A 22,555-nucleotide genomic window follows, 5' to 3' on the forward strand; every position below is an offset into this window, starting at 1 on the left:
GTCACCAACCCCACTGATACCATATCTTGATTCTGAGACAGGAGGAAAACTTTTTAAAAAAAAAAAAAAAAAACACAACACACTTTGAGGGGAAAAAAAAAAAAAGAATAATCCCAGCAAAGCACACCCAATGGCTAATTAGAAACATACTCAAAAATTGGTGCAGGGCAGATAATCTTCACTTGCCAGCAGCACACACCACACCTTCCCATTTCAAGGTTGAGCTGCCGGGAATATCAATCTGATAATTGTAGTGCTACAAATGAAAATCAAATTGAAGGCAGTTAGAGAATCACATTATAAATTGATTTAGACCGCAGCCAAGTTTCCACCTCCCTGGCCTTGGGATTCCCTGTGTGGATGGAGAGGTCTGAGTATCAGAGAAAGGAGATGGGGCACCTTTGGAAGTGGTGGAGTCACTGTTCACAGTGGCTTTCAAGAGACAAAGATATGTAGCACTTGGGGACATGGTGGCGATATGCTGATAGTCAGAATTGATGTTTTTAGAGATCTTTTCCAACCTGAATGATTCTACGATCCCCTCTGTCCATTATCCCCTCCATCCCACACCATTCCTGGGGAGGAAAAAGCAATTTTAGGGCTGCTTCTTGATTTCTGAGCATGAGGGTCGTATCAACTCATTGGGATACTGTTGGCAAAGCTGGAAAAAGAGCTGCAATGGAAAGAAAACATCTGCACAAACAGGTTACAAAGCATTGCAAGGAAACATGCTGATTCCTATGGGATTTATTTCCAGGCTGAATTTCACCCAAAATTTCCTGTCCTCCAGAAACAGCTCCTATGCTCCAATGGGAACTCCCCAAACCAGCTCCCAAAACACTGTATTATGTAACCCCAAATCCTCACTTCATAGTCAAAAAAGGGCTATTTCAGCAAAACCCCATTTCAGCACAGCCGGTATCCAACGAGCGCTCACACCTCTTCTTTATTTCTGCATTTCCAAGTGCCCCAATATATACAGATTCCTTCTTTATACAGCTCATAATATACACCTTATTTATATATATATTTATATATATTCACACGCAGACACACAAATGCCTTCAAGCACAGCCCCAGCACCTCCAAAGCCCGCAAGGAGGTCATTGCTTTCCATGTTTAAAAATTCCCCTCTCCCAACATGCAAAGTGGGGTGTTTTTTTGGGGAAAAGGAAGGGGAGTCAAAAATGACAATTTTTATGATGTTTTTCCTTTCATTATTTTTTCCTTATTTCTCCTTTAAAAAAAAAAACATAATAGGGGTGGTGCACTCACCAAAGCGACCGCCCCATGGCAGCGTGTAGGGTGGCTTTGAGGTAGGCGCCGTGTGGGCAACCCCCGGCTGCTATAGCATCAGCGGGAGCTGCCAGATGAGCAGGGTGCTGTCAGCATCACCACCCCGGCGCTGAGGCTCAGAGTTGAAGTTACGGTACCCTCTGCCCCCTGAAATGATGGCGACAGAGGAGATCTCCTTGCGGGGAGCATCGCGGGCGCAGGGCCGGCTCCGCACCCACACATCGGGGTCATCGGCCATCTCGTAGATGGAGCCATCTTCTTCTGTGTGCTCTGGGGTAACAGTCCCAACCGGAGCATCCCGCACTGACAGCAGCTGCCCGGGGAGGTGGGAGGTGGAACGGAGGCGGTATTGCAACAAGATCCCTTTTTTCCTTATTTCCCGCGGTGGGGGTCCATCCAGCTCTAGGGGTTTCTCTTCCTCACCGTCTTCGTCCTCTTGGTCTCCTTTTAGCACATCGGGGGCCAATGTGCTCAGCGCCACGGCCAAGAAGTCCACGGGGCCGCCGTGCCCATTGAGGGACACCATGCCCTTTCCTGTGCAAAACAGGGATTTAAATAACAAAGAGCCCAAATGTTGTCTTATGAGGAAATTTTTGGGGTGCTCACCAGTGATTTTGGGGATGCCCTCCAACCGGGGCACGGGCAGCAGAACAATGATGCCCTGGTCGGTGCCGACCCACAGCAAGCCCTGACAGATGAGCAGGCTGGTGACACGGACATGTCTTTGCCCTGAAAAAAGGGAGAGAAGAGGCTTGCAGCAATGCTGTCCCCTTCAAAGTGGATAACTGCCATCCCAAAACCGAGCATCATCCATGCATGAAGATCTCTGCATAGGGAAAAATGCTGAAAATATCAATAAATAAAGAAAGGAAAAAAAAAGAAGAGGAGCATAGAGAAGTGAGGCTTCTAATGGCACATGAATATTTTATCGCAGGGACTTCGCGCTGCAGCGTCGCGCTCAGTGAAGCAATATATCTGCGGAGATGTAACTCCAGTCCTCGGCGAGAACTTTATTAATGGGCTGTCTGGTTAAAAAGGATGAGGGAGCACGAGTTCAAAAATGCATTAATACCCAGTGCTCACTTGCCCAGGAAGAAAAGGAAGTGATAAATATTTTAATATGCCCTAAAAAAAAAAAAAAAAAGCAACTTACATGAGTAGCACGCGTATAACTAATTATGCAATTACAACGTTTTGTAGCTGGAACAAGTGGGAGGCAACCTTGCAAGCCCAGGGCAGAGCCTTGTCCTTTCCTTGGCACATCAGAGCAGCTAAGAGCCAAAGAGGGGGAAAGAGAGGGCATGAGGTAGAGGTGTGCATGAGCAAAAAAGCACGCAAGGGTGCAAGTATGGGTACATGGACACAAAGATGGGGCACATTCATGCATGCACAGATGTGCACAGGTATAAGGATGGGGTGCATGGAAACATTTGGGAGCAAAGATGGATGCAAGGATGGGGTGCATGGATTCATGTAGCAGATGCAAAATGGAGTGCACGCATGCATGCCTGGGAGCAGGAGTGAGATGCATGGATGGCATGTGTTGATGCACACACATGCAGGAATGGGATGCACAAGCATGAAGAGTAAATGCATGAATAGGTGTACAAGTGCCAAGACTGGATGCACAGATGAAGGGCTCCCAGCTTTCCAGCAAAGCTCAGCCTTGCTAAAACCCTACTCAGACATGTCCAAGCCCATCCTGAACCTCCTGCAGCCTAAAAACACCCCTTTCCCTCAGAATGTTAGCATTTTTCTCTAGAGCTCTCAAGTCTTCAAAGCGATGCTCCCAGCTCCATCCCTGCAACTCTATAGCAGGAGGTTACAGGACAAAGCTCCAACCTGTCCAGTAGATAAACTCCCTGCACAATTTCTCTGTAAAGCAAGGCACCTGGAGGATAGATAACCCAGGTTTTTCATTCACTGGAATGAGCAGCCTCACCTGGGAGGACGAAGGTGGTCCTGGTGGCGATGTTGATTTCCTGTAGGTGCTCCAGTGTCTCAGTGTGGAAGAGGCGAATAGAGGAACCAGAGGAAAACGCCATCCAGACACCACTGCCTGCCTTGATCATGTGTGTCACGCTGGCCTCTGTGTCTGGGTGAGCCTCAAAGGTTTGCTGTCCAGAGGGAGGAATCAAGATGAAGTCAAAATAAAGAAATCTCAATAAAAGGCTGCTTGGTTGGACTCTCTAGAGGCTGCTGTAGGGTAGCAGGCTCATAGTGGGAGGGAAAGAGGTGGGATAGAGGTCCTGGCCTTCCTCACCAGCTTTGCTTTTACCAGACACCAAACTCAGCCCCTCACCAGTCTCATCTTAGCTCTGTAGAGGCACAATTCAGCCTTTCCCACCACTCTCTTTCCCAGTTCTCCTTTACAAGACTTTTTGCTGGACCTAGGTGCATCTTTCAAGCTTACACCAAGGTGGAACAACACCTTCCTGCCTTCCTCCTGCGCCAAAACCCAGCAAGCAAAGATGCAGCACCTGCAAAGGACCTGCTTAGGGTTTGGTGGTGCATGGCAACTTCTGAACAAGAGGAACAGAAAACAGAACATCCTCCTCTGACATATTCCAGCACAACCAAAACCCCAACCAACACCACATTTACCTGTTTTCCACCCATTTTACCACCTCTCCCTGCTGCAGTGAACCCTCATAAACCCTAAATATCACACTGCAGAGCATTGGATTTACCGATCTGAAACCATACTCATGAAACAAACTCCCTGAGAATCTCCCAAGCAGCAGGTTAGGCATAAAAACTCAGGCTAGCATTGTAGGCAGGTTGGGAATGGCTCGAGTCTGTAGATATGGGATGCTCTGAAGGAAAGTAGGCTGTGGTAGTATGACAGTGCTGAGAAAAGGGGAAGTTTAGGGGTTAACATGATGGAGGAATCTGCTGGAGCAGCAGTGTGGCTGCAGCATCCGTTGTGCATGCTTTTCCAGGCACTGATTTGCTGCTTAACTGCAAAATCAGGGTCTTGCTGCAATGCAGCTCCTGCTTTCCACAGTGCAGCAATAAGCCCACAGTGCAGTAGGTTGGTGAGCAGCATGCAGGATTGAATCACCACCATGCACCCACTTCAACGTGACTTGTGGGTTTGAAATTTTGCTTTTAAAAGAAAAGGAGCAGCAGCAGAGCCCTCTCTGGAGAGCATTAGTGTGGTGCAGCAATCCAACATTCTTGCACAAAGCAGAGGTGGATGAAGATTATTAGGTCACCTCCCCCTTTCTCCCATCTAGTGTGGGATTTATTCCCTAGGGCTACATTCCCAAGCTGCTATTTATGGTCCTGAGTTTGCAGAGCTGCTCATACACAGGAGAAGTGCAACTTCCCATAGGGAATCCAACCCAACTCAGACAAGCAGAGAGCTGCAATTGGAGCCGTAACCTGCTGCTGCACACTATCAACCTGCATTGAGTCCCAGACCCCATTCCATCCCCCCCATAGAGATGCTCAGTGCCACTGGGCATGGCATCACCCAGACTGTGCCTCCCTCTTTTTCTCCCATGTTTTTTCTTCTGCAAGAATTCCCACCTGGCTCCTGCCATAAATAAGATCAGAGACAGAAAACTAATACAGTCCCCTGATGCATTATTCATCCTCGGCACTAGTTTTAGGATGGATTTATGACAGCTAATACATGCAAACTAAGTTTAGGTACTAAATTTGAAAATTAAAGGTAAGAAAGGTTTTTTGTCATTCTTTTTTTGTTTGTTTGAATAGAAATGACTACTCAACATCCCTGCTCCCATGGCTACAGGACAGGTGTCCCAAAAGGAGCACAGGGGGTGGTGACGATGCTGGGTGCTACCGAGGTACCTGAGCACAGAGGGTGGAAGCATCAAGGACGGTGACCTGGTTGGCACAGCTGGCCCATAGGGTCTCATCCAGCATCAAGAGCGCTCGCACAGGGCTGGTGCCCACAGGCAGGCGGGTGGGCTGCTCAGTCAGATCCCACAGCCCCACTAGAGCAGAGCACAGAGACCAAGACTCAAAATTAGGGGGAAGAAATAGATATTTTCACACAAGCCCTTTGCACATGCTGCATTTGAAGTGCTAGCACTGGGCTGCCCTACTGCACAAATGTGTTCCCTTTGGGTGCTGGGGTCACCTCCTGCAGTCCCAAATCTCAATACCATCACTGGGAACACAGGTATGAGCTTTACCCCAATCCCTAAGAAATCACATAAGCAGCATTCAAGCCTGGGGCACATGGACATCGTCTTCCTTCCATCATTTGCATGAAAAATAAAGGATGGGGCAGTGTGCACAGGCAGCAGACTCTCCCAGTTTGCAGCACCCAGAGCTGGGGATGCTTTGCTCCTATGCAAACATCCTCTGGCAGCTACATACAGCCACAGCCGCACAGCCACCTGCAATGCTTGGGCAGAAAAATTGTGTCGCCCCCTCACTCCCCCACCCTACACACACACCTTGTTCTTTTATTTTTTGTTTTGACTCCTAAACTGCTAGTCCAGAGTTCATTCATCTGGGGCCAAACTGGAGTGTCTCACTGAAAGAGATCCAATCTGGGTTCCCATGAATTCACAACCAATGGGTAACTGCCGTTGCTTTCAAGTGGGCAATCTATTTCCACTGCAATTTTAAAACCAGATACTTGGGATCCAAGAATTTAAAGAGCCCTGAGGCTGTCAGAGCTCTCCTCCCAGCAGCAGGACTTTGCCACTGAGCAAAGCATGGTGTAGGTGGGCTCTGCTCACTACTATTTCAAGAAAGCTATGCTCTAACGAAGCCACACAGCAAATTTGCAGAAGATAGAGAGAAGATACTAAAAAACAAAAAAAACAACCCTGCTAGCAGCTTGTTGCCATTCACGTGCATTTGTGCAATGAAGGGGAAATCAAATCCATGCTATTCACTAGCTTGCACACTTGTTAAGTGAGAAAGTGGGGTGCAGAGCACCTGAAAACGCACTATAAATAGCTTTGGTGCTTCTTGCTGCAGGTTGTGAGCTAACAAGTTGGTTTTTTTTCCAGATCAGAGTGCAATCTGAAGTCCTTTTCTACCCTCTAGTGATGAAGCAGAGTAAAACAGCAGGGAAATGACTCTAAGAAGTCCTCAAATTCCACCCTCAAAGCAAGATCTCTGCTGCTGCATCTCCCCCTTGTTGGCCACTGAGACCACACTACAGGGCCCAAATTGAGCCCTATTCATTATGCCAGTGCAAAATGCCACCCCCCCACCATCACTCAGGGTTGCAAAACAGGGGATGAAATAGTGCAAAAATGGTGCTTCCAGTAGTATTTTAGCAGCCAGCACAATCAATACATCCCACTCCCCCTTTCTGGAGTGTCACAGCAAAGCATGAACAGGGTTGCTGTCCTTACCATTGTTCCTCGGGTATGCAGCCACTGTCCCATCCTGCAGCCCTGCAAACAGGTACTCAGGGCTGTGCTTCAGGCAGAGGACTGGCTGTGTGCCAGGGCTCTTGCAGGTCAGCAGGCACTGCGTCCCCGTGTCCACGCTGCTGTACACTGCGATGCTAATGGGAAAAATGCAAGAGCAGGATGCAGAGCCGGTGGTCATTGCTTCAAAATTTTGGTGCAGTGCTCCTTTGCAGTAATTGCATACAGAAGACTGTTGCAAGAGCAGTGGATGCACAAGCGCACACCACCACATCTGCACGACTGCACACTGGTGCTCACCTGCCGTCCCGCAGTCCCAAGCAAACAGTGGGATGCAGAGTTGCAGGGGGCTGCTCAGCACCGGCTCGGGGCTCTTCAGTCCCCTCTGTGTCCCCCTCAGCTGCCTCGGGGATGTACTCCATACACAGCACTGGTGATGCCACTGGGAAGGATTTTACCGTCCTTGGCACTGAGCGATTGAGGGAGAAGATCTCCACTTGTCCCCCTGCACCTTCCTGGCCACCCCCAACCTGTGGGGATCACAACAAGTTTTAGCATCTTGAAGGTGGAAATAACCCAAATCTAATGTTTTTTGCCCCATTTTGCTCACCCAGAGGTAGCCCTGTGGCAACGAGGTGCTGACAGCAGAGAAACCCAACAATGAGGATTGCACAGGGTTGTGCACAGCAGCGCTGAGCTGTAGGAGACACATGCATTTACCCCACGCATGCACCAAAAATCAAAACCCTACCACAGCCCAGCCTGTATTTCTTCCGTTTGTTCCCCCAACCAGACCAGACTGTATCAATTTCTGACAAGCAATATGGTCACCCAACCTGTCCACCATGGGATTTCAGTCTATTACCACCAGAAAGGGAGCAGAAGGGGAAAGAGATGAACAATGCTTTTACCTGCAGATCGAGGGCTTTGGAGGAAAAGGCAGGCATGTGGCAGGAAAGGATGGGGCACCAGAAGGGAGCTTTGCTCTTCTTGTCTTCATCGGGACAGAGCCAGCCCGGCTGGTTCTCCTCCCCTGTAGAGAGCAGAGTAGATTAAGGACAGCCCCAAAATAAGCACAATTGGGTGCAGCAGGAGATGCAACATCATCCACCCCAACACCAGCCTTTGGGATGCTGCAAGAAACCATCCATGGTGGGCATCCCAGCATCTTCTCCAGCTCTTGTCCAAGCAACCATGTAAAGCAGCATCAATACCCCCTACTCGCCCCCACAAACCATGACAGATATGGAAGGAAAAGAAAAACCTAATGCATTTCTTCACATCAGGCTTTAATGTGTTTTCATTTCGAACTCATGGATACAGGATTATCCCCTAGGCATCACAGATTAAAAACAACACAAACTGCTCAAAACAAGGGAATCAAAAATCACTTGAAATCGTGTTTGAGTGCTTGGGTTCCCTCTGGGCTGAAATGATTTTTCTGCCATTAAACTTTTTTCTTTTTTTTTTTCCTGCAGTGACTCATGGTGTTAAGTAGGAATAGAGGCATAGAAGTATCAGGAGGAAAGATTCTTCCCTTGTTATTTGCCCTATTTCATTAGAAAACAGAACAAAGCAACAATGACAGCATATGGCCAAGCTGAGATACATCACCAGGCATCCCAGAGACACCACTCAAAAGCATCGAAACAAGATATTTTGAGGAATTTCCCACTTCCCACCATTTCCCACATCCAACCAAACACTTCTCCCAGCACCTTCATCCCACCTTGTACCCTGCTCCCACTCCATTCATCAGGATACAAACCCTTCTCTGTCCCCAGATTTTGTTTTTAGAAGCAATACCACTCCAACAGGTACTCACGCAGCCCAATCTTGGCCAGGTGAAGGCAATTGACCCAGGAGATCTTGCTCAGAGGATTTGGAGTGATGAAGACCACCATGACACTGATGGGGCGGCCAGACCTGTACAGAAAAGTCATTAGGTTGCCTTCATCCTTCTCCTCCTCCTTTCTGGAGTGGATGTAGCATCAGGGAAAGCCCCATCTATTCCCAGAACTGGGAACCCACTTGTCTGGCTTGCCAGGCAGCAGGAGGCGGAGGCGGCACTTGTTGGCAGAGTGGATCTCTTCCTCCTTCACCTTCATCATCCTCTGCAGGGCCAAGCACCAGTCTTGGGCCACTGTCATGTTCAGATTCTGAGGAGAGAGAGGAATGGTGGAAATACCTCCAGAAGCCTGAATCCCCAGGATCCATCTGCAAGTGAGCTGAGGAGCTCGGGAACCAACCACCCATCCATCCAATAAACCACTGAATGACCTGGGTTGTGAGGGACCTTAAAGGTCATCCAGTTCCAGCAAGATCATTTAAGGAGTGACAGGTACCCATGGGGCTACCACAGAGCATTCAAACGAGCTCCCTGCAGCTCCCCAAAGTCAAGGCTTAGCATGTTTTCTCCCAAAACAGCAAGAGATTCGTCCCCAAAATGGCAGTGCTCGGGTCCCCCAGAATGGTGGGAGCTTTACCAAAGAGCTGGCATTTTGGTACCTGGTAGGTGCCATGCAGCGTGCTGATGAGCAAGGTGATCTGTTCCACCACCGCCAGGTCCTTCTGTAGGTCCTGCAGCTCCTGGAAAAGCCGTGGTGGCCCCAGGTAGACTTTATCTTGGGAGAAAAAAAGAAAAAGGGAGAAATCCAGGATTGGAAGTAATGTTGCCCATACACCCCAGAAATCATGCGGCTTGGGGCCAGGTGCTCACTGTGCGAGGCCGGCCCAGTGGGCGCGTGCTTCTTGGCACCAGCGTTGTGGATGACCACGTTGTCCTTGTCGTAGGCACCACTCTCCTGCCCCACTTCCACCACCTGCACCTGCGGGAGGGCCGTGCTCCACTTCACCACATATTTGGGGCCCAGTGGCACCAGGCTACTAATTTCCAGCTGGCCTCTGGAGGGAGGATGTGAAACAGCAAATCAATCAGCAGCTGGTGTTTGCAGGATGAGCAACCCCACTGGATCCCCCCTGCAAAAAGCAGATGGCAAGCACAGCTTGCAAAACCACGATGTGCACTGGCACATGGCTGCACCCCCAAACACAGGGCACAAACACAGCAAGCCACACACAATGCCTACCTTGGGTTCACTGGCCTGGATGAGGGGGGAATGTTAATAAAAATACATTACTAGGGGCAAGAAGAGGGTTTATCCCTTACCCTTAGCAACACCAATCCACAAGACCCCAAAACCCAGGGAGCTCCCACAGGATCATTGCACAGATGCTCAACACAAGGATTTGAGGGCAAAACAGCCCTAAATTTGGGCTTCCTCCTCCAAAGCAAGGCTAAGCAGTTTGGGGGTGTACCATCAACAAATATACAAATAACAGAGTGGTGTGGTTAGGCTGGTATTTTACAGGTAATAAAGGATCTAGAAGCATTATCACAGTGGAAAGAGATAATCAATAATAAATGAAAATTCTCATCCATATCCTAGGCTCACAGAAAAAACTCCAAAGGGAGCGATCTCCAGAAAGACATCCTTCCCCAGGGGCAGTCAGCCCTTAAATGGGGTCTAGGAGAGGTGCAGCCAGGCTCCACCTCTTCTGATCACACAGCTGAACCGCCTTCACCTGTACTCCTGCAGCTGACTCAGTGCTTGCCTCAGGTGATCAGAGGTTCAGGCCGTGATTCAACAGTTCCCATACACAGGGTAAGGCTAGCAAAACCCTTTAAGCCCAAAATAAAAGTGGGGAAGAGGAGAGGTGCTGGTGGGATCACTTTCGCAAAGCAGCTTGGGGCTGCTGGCACATACTTGAAGTTGATGTTGGCACAGACCAGCATGTCGTTGAGGAGGAAAACCTTCCGCTCCTTGGACTTGATGAGCTGCCCCCGGTCGCCGTACACCGTCTCTGTCAGCGTCTCACAGAGCAGGAGCTGCCGCTGCCCTGAGTTCAGCAGCTGCAGGAGGATACAGCAGGTAAGGGGCTCAGCTGCAGGGCTCTTTGTGGTTCTTGCCCTGCAATTTGGGCTCATTGGGTTTGTGCAATGATTCTCCCTTCCCCACAGGCACGCACAGCTCCAAGTTCTGCAGAAATGTCTGTGCAAAATGCTCACTGTACAACACATGTGCACAACACCCCAGTGCAATGCCTGTACAAAATGTTCCAGCTTTGCACAACACAGTGCAACCAACCACTTTGCATATGAATTCCACTCTGGCAAGAGCAAAGAGTCCTCAAGGATCAACATGACCCTTCTGCAGCCCCTTTTGGGATTTGTTTTGTCCTCTGTCCTTAGATGCCAGGCTGCAGAGGCCACCACGTGCTCCTAGCGCAGCCCAAGATGTGTTGCAATAGTTTGGTGCAGGGTTTTCCACCAATGGTTGCAAAATCAAGCAGATGGATAGAGGGGAGGAGACTACAGATGAAAATTTCTTGAGTCACAAACTTATTTTTGCTTTTGCTAAATGCTATTGTGAAAACAAGAGCTCGGCTTCCCCAAAAGGGGTGCCCCAAACTTCAGCACTTCTGCAAACACCAATGAAAGGGGACAGCTGCAAACCCAGCCCCTAAAACTCCCATTGCAAGGGAATGAGGAACAGGAGCGAGGCTGAAACACGCACCTTACTGAGGCTGCTGCGGTCACTGATGCTTTTGCTGAGCTGCTGGATCTCGGCCACCTGGTCAGCCACGCGTTTCTGCTCATTGAGCTTCTCGGCCAATGTCTCCAGCTCAGTGAGAGCCAGCTGGAGGGACAGGCGGTCCGCATGGCCCTTGGGGGTGTTCTTCAGCATGTCCTGGGGAGAGAGAATCATCAGCACAGCGTCACCAGCTTCAACAAGCTGTGATTGGGAAAGCCCCAAAGACCTTTCCACAAGCCCCAAGCAGGCAGCCAACCCCAAAATGAGCCCATTGCTGAGCCACCCTGAAGTACTGTGCCTGCCAAAGTGGGGTGCAAAGCGTGGGGTCACCCATACCTGTAAGAGAAGGATGAACTGGGGGAACCTCTGGATAGGTTTCACCATCAGCCCATAGAGCGTCACGCGATCGGTGCTGGCCATCTGCCGCTTCTACTGGGAGTAAAGTAAAAAAAAAAAAAAAAGTAGGGGCCCACCCAAAATGGTGACCAGCAGCTGCATGTGCCCACATTTGGGACCCACTGACCTTAAGGAAGTCGAGGAAAGCAGGTTTGGTGAGACAAGCCTTCTTGATAAGGGACATGGCAGTGGTGAAGTTGTTGACATAGTCACTGTAGACATCCAGCACCATTGACTTGGAGAACTTGGTGAAAGGGAAGAAGGGCAGGATTAGTGCTGTGAGGCACCCTAAAATGGGGCTACGGGTGCTTACACTGGGAGTACCCATGGAGGATGCATGACTTCAATCCTCCAACCCCACTGCTGAGAAGGGGCTCTCAACTCTCCTCCTACCGAGGCCACAAAGAGGTCCCCAATCTTCTCAGCAGAGTCCCACTCAGCCACACGGGAAGAGAGGGCGATCTGGAACATGGAGTGGCACTGCAGAATCTCCTTCAGGCGGAAAAACACCACCTGGCATTTCCTGGCGCTCAGCACTTTGGGCTCCATCTCCATCAGCGGGTTCCTGTAATCCTACAGTAAACAGCAGAACATCAGCATCCCCCAAACCCCTGCAATACTCCAACACCCCCCAAAAGTGGGCTCCCCACCTGCAGGATGCGCTTCAGGGATTCCACATAGCTGCGCTCACTCTGCACGATGGAGCCCAGGATGTGTCGCCGCACCACCTGCAAATAAATGGGGAAGGGGAAAAGAAACCCCATGCACAAGTGACCCCAGTTACACTGCTTTGTGCTCACTCACTTGTAAAATTATTATTATTTTGAGATGCTCAAAGGGAAGGTGAAGGAGGTGCCCATCCAGCTCCCACCTGCTGTGGGCTGAGCCCTGTGGGCATGGGGCCGAGTTCAGGCGGTGGGTGCTTCGCGTCGGAGACTGTGACCTCCAGGAAACCTGTGTCCTCCTCCTCTGAGTCTCCTACCACCAAAAAGCAAAACAAAATAAACTTAATTCACATTTTTCTTGCAAGCTTCTTGGTGCTGAGCACACCCCTAGTCTAGAAGGGGCCACGCTGTGATGCTCCAGGGGCTCTGACTAGGTTTACGGTTGCCGGCACCGCCTGCCCTCAAGCACTGCAGCTGTCACCAGACACCAGCATGAGTCAGGGCTCTGTGAGCCGAGGTGCTGTCAGATCCCAGTGGGAAGGGGCCAAATCCTCCCCCGAAAGCATCCCAGATTAGGGAACCCCCTCCGTTTCCTTCCTTCAAGAATGGCTCTGATCACAGAGAGGCACAAAAAAGCAGCAACGCAAAGCAAAGTGCAGAGCAAAAGCACAACACAAACCACCTGGCATCCGATCCTGCCTTACCCGAGGCCGAAGCAACTGAGGAAGAGGAGGGTGAGCGGATCACGGTGTCATGGGGCAGGGACGGCTTTCTCTTCCACATGCTGCAGTCGCCGGCCCCACTACAGCCGCCCCAGCCCCCAGCACCCCGCTCCCATCCCTGTGCATATAAATAACCGGAGGGGAGGGCGCTACCGCCCGGGTGACCTTTTTCCTTCCCTAATTTTGGAAGGGAGGATCCCAACGCATTGCTGGTGGCGCCAGGGGGCCACGCTGGGTGCTTTCTCCCCCTATTAGAACCAGCATTGCATATGGGATGCTTGGAGCATCCTTTTGGCCAAAATCCCACCCCGGGATACCATCCCACAGACCGACAGCAGGGCATGGCACACGCAGCAGATCCCCAGCGGCCCCAATGGATCCAGAAGGGCCACCTAGCAGGATCCTACCTCGTCCACAATGCTCCAGTGACCCCCTTGAGATGCCAGGAGTGGGTGGTAGCTTTTCCGCCTCCTTCACCCTTCTCCTGCGCTCCCCATCCCCTATGGGGCATGAATCATATTTTGGATACCCCAAAACATTGCCGTTTTCCTTCATTTGGCTGGAAAATGGGGCTGTTTCTTATCTTATGGGGAGAGCGCAAGGTGCCACCAAAACTAAGTAGAGATGTGGGACTACCTTCAGGGAAAGGATCTGTTCACACCCCAAGTGGTGCATCAGCCCCAAACCTCACCCTGTAGCACTGATAGGGCAGACCAAGAAAACTGCAGAACACCTCAAATCTCACCAAAAATTAATCACTTCCTACATTGCTCAAATGCTCTTTGGGCTGGTGTTGTCCTGAAATGTATGCAAATAGGACACCCACGGGCTGGATGCTTTAGGAAGGGCAAGAAGGGGGCTGATCAGAATAAGCAAAGGGGAAAATGAATTAAAAAGCATGAAATGCAGAAGATAAATTGGAGAAAGAACAAGGTAGATTCCAAATGGATATGGCTTTGTGAGCATGATGGTGATGGGTCAGCAGTTGGATGGTTGATCTTACAGGTCTTTTTCCACCTTAGTGATTCTAGATAGATTAATATAAGCTTGGAAGGGGACACCCCACTCACCTGGCACTTCCTTACGGTGCAGGAAGGTCACCTTCCTCATCACTGCAATCTTGGTCTTCTCCAGCCCATCCTTGGTGCCACTTTTGGCTGCCTTCATCAGTTGAGTCATCTGAGCAAAAGGGGTTGAGATGCTCAATGTCACGCAGCACTGCGTCCCCCCCACAATGCCTTGGGGACATCACACATCCCCACTCCTCCCCAGGAAGGTTGAGACTGATGGGGGAGCTGAAGAAGAGGAGGGGGCTGAGCACTCAAGGGGCCACCCCTGTCTCCTTTGTGGGGACACAGTGATGCGCCAGCTTGCGAGCAATGCAGCAAAGCATGAGTATGCAGCCAAAGCAAGAAAGGGAGGGAAGCATGACATGAGTGTACTGCAGCAGGATTTTGTGATTAGGGCCATAAAGGATGTTCACCCTTTGCTTTGCACCTGGACTTGCAGTAGTTTTAGTGCAAACTGAGAAAGTCCCAGCATAAACCAGCTGCAAACCACCAACCTGAATGCTCTGAGGCAGGGAAAGGCTTTGCAATAAGTTTCTCTCCCACTCCCAATAATCTCCTTCCCAACCCTGTAGGGGGTAAAACCTTCTCCGCTCCACTTAGCACACCTGAACCTCGCTCTGTCCAAACGCCCCTTGAAAAATAAAAACCCAAACAGTTGATGGGATGGGCTGATCAGTGACATAACTACTGGAGGGATGCAGATGGGATGGGGGAGGTGACAGTGACAGATGACCCCACGCCTCGAACCATCATCGGGCAAAATGGGCTGAATTGAGCATGGATGCACTCATATCCTTACAGAAAGGCTTTTTTCTCCCCTCATGGAAATTCAGGGAAAGGACCGAGGAGGGACAGTACCTTCCAATCATACTTCTGCTTCAGCTCCTGCATGTCTTTCCCCCCAACTCTTAAAGCCAGGATGTCCCTCTTAGTCCTGGCGTATGTCTCCTTTAGTCTATTCAGGTCTGGAGAAAGCTGAGCCCCAAGCAAACCAGGCAGGAGGAGAAGGCAGAGGATGCAGAGAGGGCAGAGAAGAGAGATTCAGGTGAGAAGCCAAACAATTGGAAAAAAAAAAAAAAAAAAAGGAGAAACCATGAAACCGTTCCAAAGCAGCACAATATGGGTAGTGGGTTCCCATAATCTGGCAGGGAAGGGGAGTGAGCAGGGAGCAGCAGCCATGCGTTGAGATGCAAAAGGGAAAATAAAAAAGGGGAAGGAAGAGGATAAATAGAGAAATCAAATCCAAAAGCAGCGCTGTGCTGATTGTGCATCATGTGAGAGCATGTGGAGAGCAAGCTCTGAGACATGTCCGGTAAACGTGTGGGGGGAAAAAAAAAATCAATAAATGAGAATAATTAACAGAGCCTCACCTTGGGCTGGAAGGAGGCCCGGTGCTTGGCTGGCTCAGCCTCTGGTTTGTTCTCCTCACCCGACTCCTCGCTGTAGCTCTCAAACTCGCTGGAGCTCCAGCCCAGCTCCTCACCCCGCTGCACGTCCTCGTAGATCAGGCTGCGCCCTGTTAGACAAAATCCTGCTTTTCCCTATGGACTTGTAACCCCATCTTCCCAGCTGCTTTTCTGCTGTTTCCCCCCTTTTTGGACCCTTCTAGCAGTATAGGATGTGCATTTTGCTCCACGGCCTCAGGTTGCCCATCTGCAAAATGGGTGCACAGCCCCAACAAGAAGAGGGCCTGGGGCTGTTCCTACCATCCTGGTTGGCATCGAGGTTCTCACAGGGGACGTCGTCATAAATCACATCGTCCTCTGCCGCTGTGAACTCAAAGCGATCACCTTGAGAGAGGGAAAAACAGGGAAACAACCCCAGAAATCTCATCAAGACCCAAAAATCCAGCTAGGGTGGGGAAACTGTTCCCCAGTCCCACAGCCAGGCTGGGATGTGGGGTTAGAGCTGTGTTCTCCCCCTCACCCCAGGTGTTTTAACCCACCCTGGTGGCCGCTTTTCCTCTTCCAGGTCTGGGTGTTGATGTCAGGGGGATCCTCACAGGCTTCCCCATTGCTCACCCGCTCCGGCAGCCTGTAGGGAGGGCAAAGACACCATCAGTGTAAAACCCCAAGGGCGTCAAAAGGAGCTTGCAAAAGTCCCCACTGTGCATGCATGCCCCAAACCCCATCACTCCACAACAAGGGGGGCTCACCCCCATTTGGCAAAATTAAGCAAAATTAAGCCCCCACCTCACCCAGGGTGCAAACTCAGCTGCAACCTATGGAGGAAGTTTTGCACCACCAGAAAAGCTGACGTGTTAAAGACTTGAGGTCGATGCCTCTGGCTTTCCAGCAGCAGAATTGCAAACTGCAAAAGCAGGGAGTCCCCCCAGGGAGGGATGCAGCTCGATACAAAGAAAGGAAAAAAGTGCAAACAAAATGCAGTGCTTTGCAGAAAGCCTGCTGCTCTGGGACTTGGAGACCCCATTGTTAGGGCTGGCCCAGAAAAAAAAAAAAGCACACAGGGTTGATGCACAAGTGTCAAAAAAAGGCTTTTTTTTTTTTTTAATCTTTATTCTACATAAAGCTGAAGATGAGGAGAAAGATGCTCCAGTGAAGCTGGACTTGGTTTCCCCACTTTGCTGCATCCTGTACATGCTCCTTGCTGTCAGATTTGTATCTTCCCCCATGTGCCTGCGTGCAAACCCACCTCAGGTACCCTGAAATCCCTCTGCAACACTCCCCAACTCTTGTGTGCTTCAACCTCAGATCCCATGCCCCCAGTCCTTTTATAAGCAGCAATGAAGCAATGGAAATGAAATAGGAAAACTGAGGCACAGCACCAGGCTGGGACATCCTGAGGAAGGAGGTAACCTCCAAAATTGCATTTTCTCCCCAAAATTACACATACCCTTCCTGGGTCTCCGGCACCAGCCCCTCTGTAGGGTAAAAAAGCAAAGAGAAATCAGGTTAGTGGCTGAGCTCATGAGCTTGGCCAGCCAAAGTGGACACTTTTGAAACAACGGGACCTCACCGGTGCTGGAGCTGGTGGCACGGTGCCTGCGAGGAGGGGCCTGAAGGACTGCTCCCCTGCTTGGCTCAGTGGCTGAATCTTCGTCCTCCTCCTCGTCACTGTCCTCAAAGTCAAAGGCTTCACCCAGGTCCTCCTCACCGGGGGGAAGCTCGCTGGGGGGCTGCGAAGCAAGGACAGTACCTACTGTGGGGCAGGGGGGCAGCTGGGATGAAGCCATGGCACAGGGGGTGCACACTTTCCACCTGGGCCCTTCCCTGAGCCTTTCCTGCAGGAAAGGAAAGGAAAAATGAATTCAGAAGATAGAGCAACCTCATATTCATCCCTTGGACATCCCCCAGGACCCTACAGTGGATCAGATCCTGCTCCAGCATTGCAAAACCTTGCAAGGAAGCAGAAACAATGCTCTCAGGTGCACAGCAAGACTTCATTACCAGATCAACCTTACGCATGCATATGGCCAAATTGACCCATGCATGGCCAAGTTCAGTCCCCTCCCAGCTTCAGGTATTCATCCTGAAGGACTGAGCCACGCTCAGGGAGTGAAAAGAGCCAAATATCCTCTGTGCAATCAATGGTTCGTCTGCTCCAGTAACACGAGATGCCCCAAAAGGTCACCAGGAGGAAGAGGAAGGGCAGGGCAGAGTCCTGAGACCAAGGGAGGATGCAATGGGAGAGAAATCACAACAGGGCAAAATATGTCCCAAAAGCTGCAAAGACCCAAATGGGTTCCCCAAGACCTGCAAAGAGCAAAAGGGATCCCAAAGCCCATAAAAACCCAAGTAGGTCCCAAAAGCTGCCACTACCCAGTGAACAACAGATACCACCACCATGCTGCAAGACTACTCAGTTTTGTATTTCACCTGCAAAAAGAGCTGCAAAACCTTTTGCAAACAGCAGTAGCAAATCCCCCCTATTTGCACAAGTGCTCTATGCAACCCCAAGCCCTGGACTGCACATCTATGGGTGCTGCGGGAATGGGAAGCATGCCCCAATCCCATTGCAATACCCCCCAAAAGCATCAAGCTGGCCTTTTCCTAGCAAAAATAAATTCTCATCTCCTCCCTTTACAAGTTCATATCACCCCACTAGGGATGGAAAGCTCCAAGTTTATTCCTAGGGATGCAAATCAAGACTCAGTAGGAAGTACACCCCCATAGAAGTGCCTCCCAAAAAACCAAGAATTAAAAAGCCACCTGGACACCAGAAAAAAATGCTCCAGGAACAGTTCTGCTTGCAGCCTGGGTCCAGCACACCAATGCTTCTTGCTTTCAGGGAGGAGGATGGCAATGTGATGCTCAGCCCAGGTCTGATCCCACTATAAGGTCAGTTACTGTTTTGACAGTTGACATAAGCTCCCATCAGCCCATGTGTCCCAGGGATGGTTATTTTCCCATTGCTATCATGGGGCTCCAGCCCAGCCATGAGCTTTAATTGCATCTCCACAAGATGAAATTACGGCATTGCTCCGACCCGTGTTCTCAATAAGGCATCTTGCTGAGAAAACACATCCAGATAGGATAGGACAATGTGGAGAAACCCAATGTAATATTGGGATGATATCTTAGAAAAATGGATTTAAAGCCACTCGAGTATGCCAGCCCCGTCTCCCTCCCAACTGGGGGAAATAAATAAGGACGGATCTAAATAAAGCCACAAATGCAGGGCCAGCTGCTAAAGGCAGCATCCTCCTCCCGGCACTGGCACCCAGCCTCGGTATTTTTAGTTCTGTGCCCGAGCGACAGGTCCCAGCTGGTGGGGCGGCTGCCAGCCCAGGACATGGCCCCAAAGCCCTTCTTGGAGTAAAGCAGGCAAAAAGGGGCTTCCACCCCGCAGGTCCCCAGTGCCTGCCAATACAAATGAGTCAGTGCACAGCTTGAGTTCTAGGTGACAGCACTGGCAAAAGGACGTCCAGGTGCAGACCCTGAGATCCCAAACGCAGCTCTTTGAGCAAACACACAGAACAGCAGCAGGCGGTGCTCCAGCCCCAGCCCATAAATCACCCATAAAAACGGGTGTGGGCAGCAATAAGGATCCGCCGCTGCTTCCTCATCCACCTCGTTATTGCTTCCTCCTGCCTGTGCGACGCAGCCTGTGCCCCACTGCCACCTCTGGGCTGCCTTTGGGAAACTGAGCTTTGCTCCACCCCAGAAATAGAGGTGGAGGTTGGAAATCTGGGAGCATTTCCATGGAGAGCATCACCCACATCTCTTGTTAAAATATTAAAATTACAATACAACATAAGATAAGGATGTCAACAACAGATGCAAGCAGAGTTTGCTTTAAGCGCCACTTGGGTCTAAAAAAAAAAAAATAGGGTTTGATATAACACGGAGGTGCCCATAACAGCTGCACTTTAAGAACCAGTTGGGTCCATGCACTTAAGGGCCACATGTAGAAATTCTCACATTTCCAGAGCGAGGCAGAGAGATATAAGGGCTTCAGAGAGCAAACACAGAGATTTTAAAACTTCAGTTTAGGAATGAGTGCAATGGGGAAGAGTTACCCCGTGCTTTCCGAGATTTTGGGCCAAGCATTAGTGATGACAGCCAGAAAGGGATGTTGAGTGAGTATTGTGGATGAAATAAGGCAGAAAGTGGCATTTCATCCCCCCAGATTATCACTCTGAGGTTTTCTGCACCCAAAGCTCAACCAAATGAAAATTCAGAATTCAACGCTCTTTTTCCTTTTCTTATCAGCTCACTCTTCCCAAAAGGCTTTGGTGGATGGGAAAAGCTCCTCCTGAGCTGTGTTTGCATTTCTGCCTCAGAATGGCTCTTTTTGGGGCACACATCCCGCTGCTGTGTTTCCAGGCAGAACCCACAGCCTCAGCACTGTGCTGTTCCCAATTTCCTTTTTATTTTGCTTTTCAGTATCTCTGATCAACCGGAAAATTCATTCCTTGGCCACTGTGCACCATGAGAAGTGCGAATGCAACACAAAAAACAACCCCAAAAAAATCCCAAAACAACAACAAAAAAAACCCTGAAAATCAGAATTATGACCCTTAAAAAGATGTTAAAAAAAAAACACACACAAAGCAGATTATTATTATTATTTTTTTTTTAACATAAGTGCATTCCCAAAATCAGAGCTGGGTGTGACAACAAATTTGAGGTCACAGTCCCCAGCTGCCTTCCTTTCTCCCCCACGCAGAGCTGCTTTGCCAACATATATCCCAGCACATCATAAGAAGCCTTTTTTTCTGCCCTATTTTTCCTCTTTCTTCCTGTTTCCCCCAATATTTCGGGCAAATCTTGCTTTGCACACCCAGCAGGCTGACTGAAACAAAGCTCAGAAATCAAATACATCTCCATCTCCTTTGCAAACTTTGTGTCTCTGCAGCATACACCCCACCATGGCCCTCAGTGCAACTCCCCCTTCCACAAAAACCCAAAATCACAAACAGGGGGAAAAGTGCAATTAGCATCAAGCATTGTATTTGCTGACCTTAGCAAAGCATGCATTAATATAATCATTGAGGAATATTATACATAAAGGAGAAGCCCTTCTTGTTGTCAAAAAAAAAAAAAAAAAAGAACCACCATCACAAACAGCTGGAGCTGTTCAGGAGCTGCTGAAAATCCTACAGAAATTTGGGGTGTTTTCTTCGAAATCTGCAGGAAAAAAATAAACTAGAAAACAATGCAGGCATGCGTGGGTGCAAACCCTGCAATTCAATTACGCCACCAAAGCAACACAGCTCCAGGAGTTGGTGCTCAGCACCCCAATGCTGTGCTTACACGTCGGGGGGCTGCAAGCATTGCACAATTTGCAAACAGTGCAGAAAACAGGGAGGAATAGAACAGAAAAGGGTGCAGAAATGGCACTGTGCAGCAGCAATAAAGGCCAATGCTCAGCATCCTCCTCCTCCTGCCACCCTCCCTATTCTCTATCCTATATATCCGTATGCAATAACAATACATAAATATGACGGGAAAGCTTTTTCCTGCAGCAAACTCCAATTGCTTGCAAAAGGAGAGTAGGTACGAGGCTGCCTCCTGCCTACAGAAGGGCCCCCACACTTCAATAAATTTAAGGTTACGGGTACATGGGGCCACACAAGTGCAAGTATACATATAGAGGGAATGGGAAGAGGGAAGCAGGGGGGGAAAGGGGAGAGGGCTGCGCTGACCTGGGAAGGCCGTGTCTCCTCTGCCTTTGTGTCCGCATCGGCCAAGCAGGATGGCAGTGGGGGCAGCAGTGGGTGGTGGGGGCCCTAAGGCTGCCCACACCCCTTCCAGCCCCATAGAAGGGTCCCCATGTCTGGGCTGGGGGCTCCCAGCTGGGGCCGCAGGCAGGCGGCGCTGGGGCTGGCGGAGCTGGGAGTGTTGGGCAGCGAGGGATGCCGGGATTTGGGCAGTTTCCCCCCCCCTTTCCCTTCTCTTTTCCCAAAGCATCGCTGATTTACACCCTCGCTGCTACCAATCCAATCTGGATATGGTCCCCCTTGCCCCCCGCCCCCTCCAAATTGACTTTTAACCCTTTGCATGCTGCAGCTCTGTTAACCCTCTCGCTGCTGAGCATATCATTTGTGCAAAAAGAGCTCCCAGTCTAGCCTGGAGCAAAGCTGGAAGTGCAGAGGGAGGTTACAGAGTGTGCTCCCAAATTTCCAAGCAAGAAGTATTTTCTCATAGAATTTCTTACCCTAAAGCCATTTGCTGCAGATTGCGGCCCCCAAAATACAGCTGCTATCCACACGAAGAGCACCATGTTCCTATTTTGACGGTGTTTTCCCCAAAGCTGCAATGTGTTGCCACGCGCAGGATTTGCAGCCTCATCTCTTTCTCACTCCCAGGACAGCTGCTGGTTTCTGGCCCCAGGCAGAGGGGAAAAGTCCTTTTCCACCCCCACCATCTCAAAAACATTACTGCCACAATGTTTGGGAGCAGACAGCAATGCCTCCTGACCCCAGTCAAACACTACAAAATTGCTGCCAATCCACTCTCACATCCATTGGCCCAGCAAATCTCAGCACCAAACTCACCATGCTTCATTCTAACCATTCCCCCCCTGCCACCCCCCCAAACAACATAAAGACCAAACCCAATAAGTCAAAGCAACACAAAGGCCACCACCCCACGTACACATGCATTTAATGCTACACCTCTCTACAAATTTCCCCCAACCTCACCTGTTTCATCAGCACTGGGGCTGTGTTTTCCCAGCACAGGAAAGCCCCCCCCAGCACACCCTGCTGCCACACCTCTGCACAACGCCTCTTTACAAACGCAGGCAGTGGCTGCAAGGCCGGTTCCAGCCCCAACCGGATGGACAAGCCCAGCAAAAAATATATAATCACTACTGATGCCCTGTGGGTGACTCAAGAGAACCAAAAACACTTTTTCCTGCAGGTAATGGCATCGCTGCTTTGCGCCCACGGAGGTGTACGTGGGAACAAGAGCAGTGCAGCAGTGAGGACTTTGGTCCCAACAGCTCTGTTTTCTCAAGGCTGGGTAACAGCAACCCAGC

At 50.1% G+C, this 22,555-nt stretch overlaps 1 protein-coding gene across 7 annotated transcripts; it reads right to left on the bottom strand.

Annotated features, from left to right (window-relative positions):
• Positions 1 to 732: 732 nt before the first annotated feature.
• On the bottom strand, positions 733 to 22,365 carry ARHGEF10L (Rho guanine nucleotide exchange factor 10 like). Of its 7 annotated transcripts, XM_085242376.1 has the most exons (28): positions 21,731 to 22,082; positions 17,087 to 17,351; positions 16,964 to 16,991; positions 16,056 to 16,144; positions 15,817 to 15,900; positions 15,481 to 15,626; positions 14,969 to 15,085; positions 14,111 to 14,219; positions 13,448 to 13,540; positions 12,525 to 12,631; positions 12,304 to 12,381; positions 12,047 to 12,226; positions 11,781 to 11,897; positions 11,594 to 11,686; positions 11,240 to 11,413; positions 10,430 to 10,575; positions 9,382 to 9,566; positions 9,171 to 9,286; positions 8,694 to 8,821; positions 8,488 to 8,588; positions 7,574 to 7,695; positions 7,273 to 7,359; positions 6,963 to 7,192; positions 6,645 to 6,799; positions 5,116 to 5,261; positions 3,239 to 3,413; positions 1,903 to 2,025; positions 733 to 1,830 (listed from the first exon to the last, which is right to left on the bottom strand). In XM_085242376.1, exons 1-28 carry the CDS (start codon positions 21,794 to 21,796, stop codon positions 1,346 to 1,348), a joined length of 3,945 nt encoding a protein of 1,314 aa, XP_085098502.1. In that variant the 5' UTR covers positions 21,797 to 22,082; the 3' UTR covers positions 733 to 1,345. The 7 variants fall into 7 exon arrangements, with proteins under 7 accessions (XP_085098502.1, XP_085098497.1, XP_085098501.1 ...); XM_085242371.1 differs by lacking the exons at positions 14,969 to 15,085; positions 21,731 to 22,082 and adding an exon at positions 22,218 to 22,365; XM_085242375.1 differs by lacking the exons at positions 14,969 to 15,085; positions 21,731 to 22,082 and adding an exon at positions 22,218 to 22,241 and having other exon boundaries at positions 17,087 to 17,246.
• Between the last annotated feature and the right edge of the window lie 190 nt (positions 22,366 to 22,555).

The sequence above is a fragment of the Meleagris gallopavo genome, chromosome 23, assembly GCF_905368555.1.
Source record: "Meleagris gallopavo chromosome 23, MGAL_WU_HG_1.1, whole genome shotgun sequence".
Lineage (NCBI taxonomy): Eukaryota > Metazoa > Chordata > Aves > Galliformes > Phasianidae > Meleagris > Meleagris gallopavo.

Bases quoted from the DNA above. Each gene is read 5' to 3' on its own strand.
- ARHGEF10L (XM_085242376.1), bottom strand. From the start codon at position 21,796: ATGGTGCTCTTCGTGTGGATAGCAGCTGTATTTTGGGGGCCGCAATCT. The intron at 14,220-14,968 runs GTACTGTCCCTC...CCTTTTGCTCAG, and splicing joins AGCAGAAGTATGATTGGAAG to ATGACTCAACTGATGAAGGC. The intron at 7,193-7,272 runs GTGAGCAAAATG...TGATCCCCACAG, and splicing joins TGCCACAGGGCTACCTCTGG to GTTGGGGGTGGCCAGGAAGG.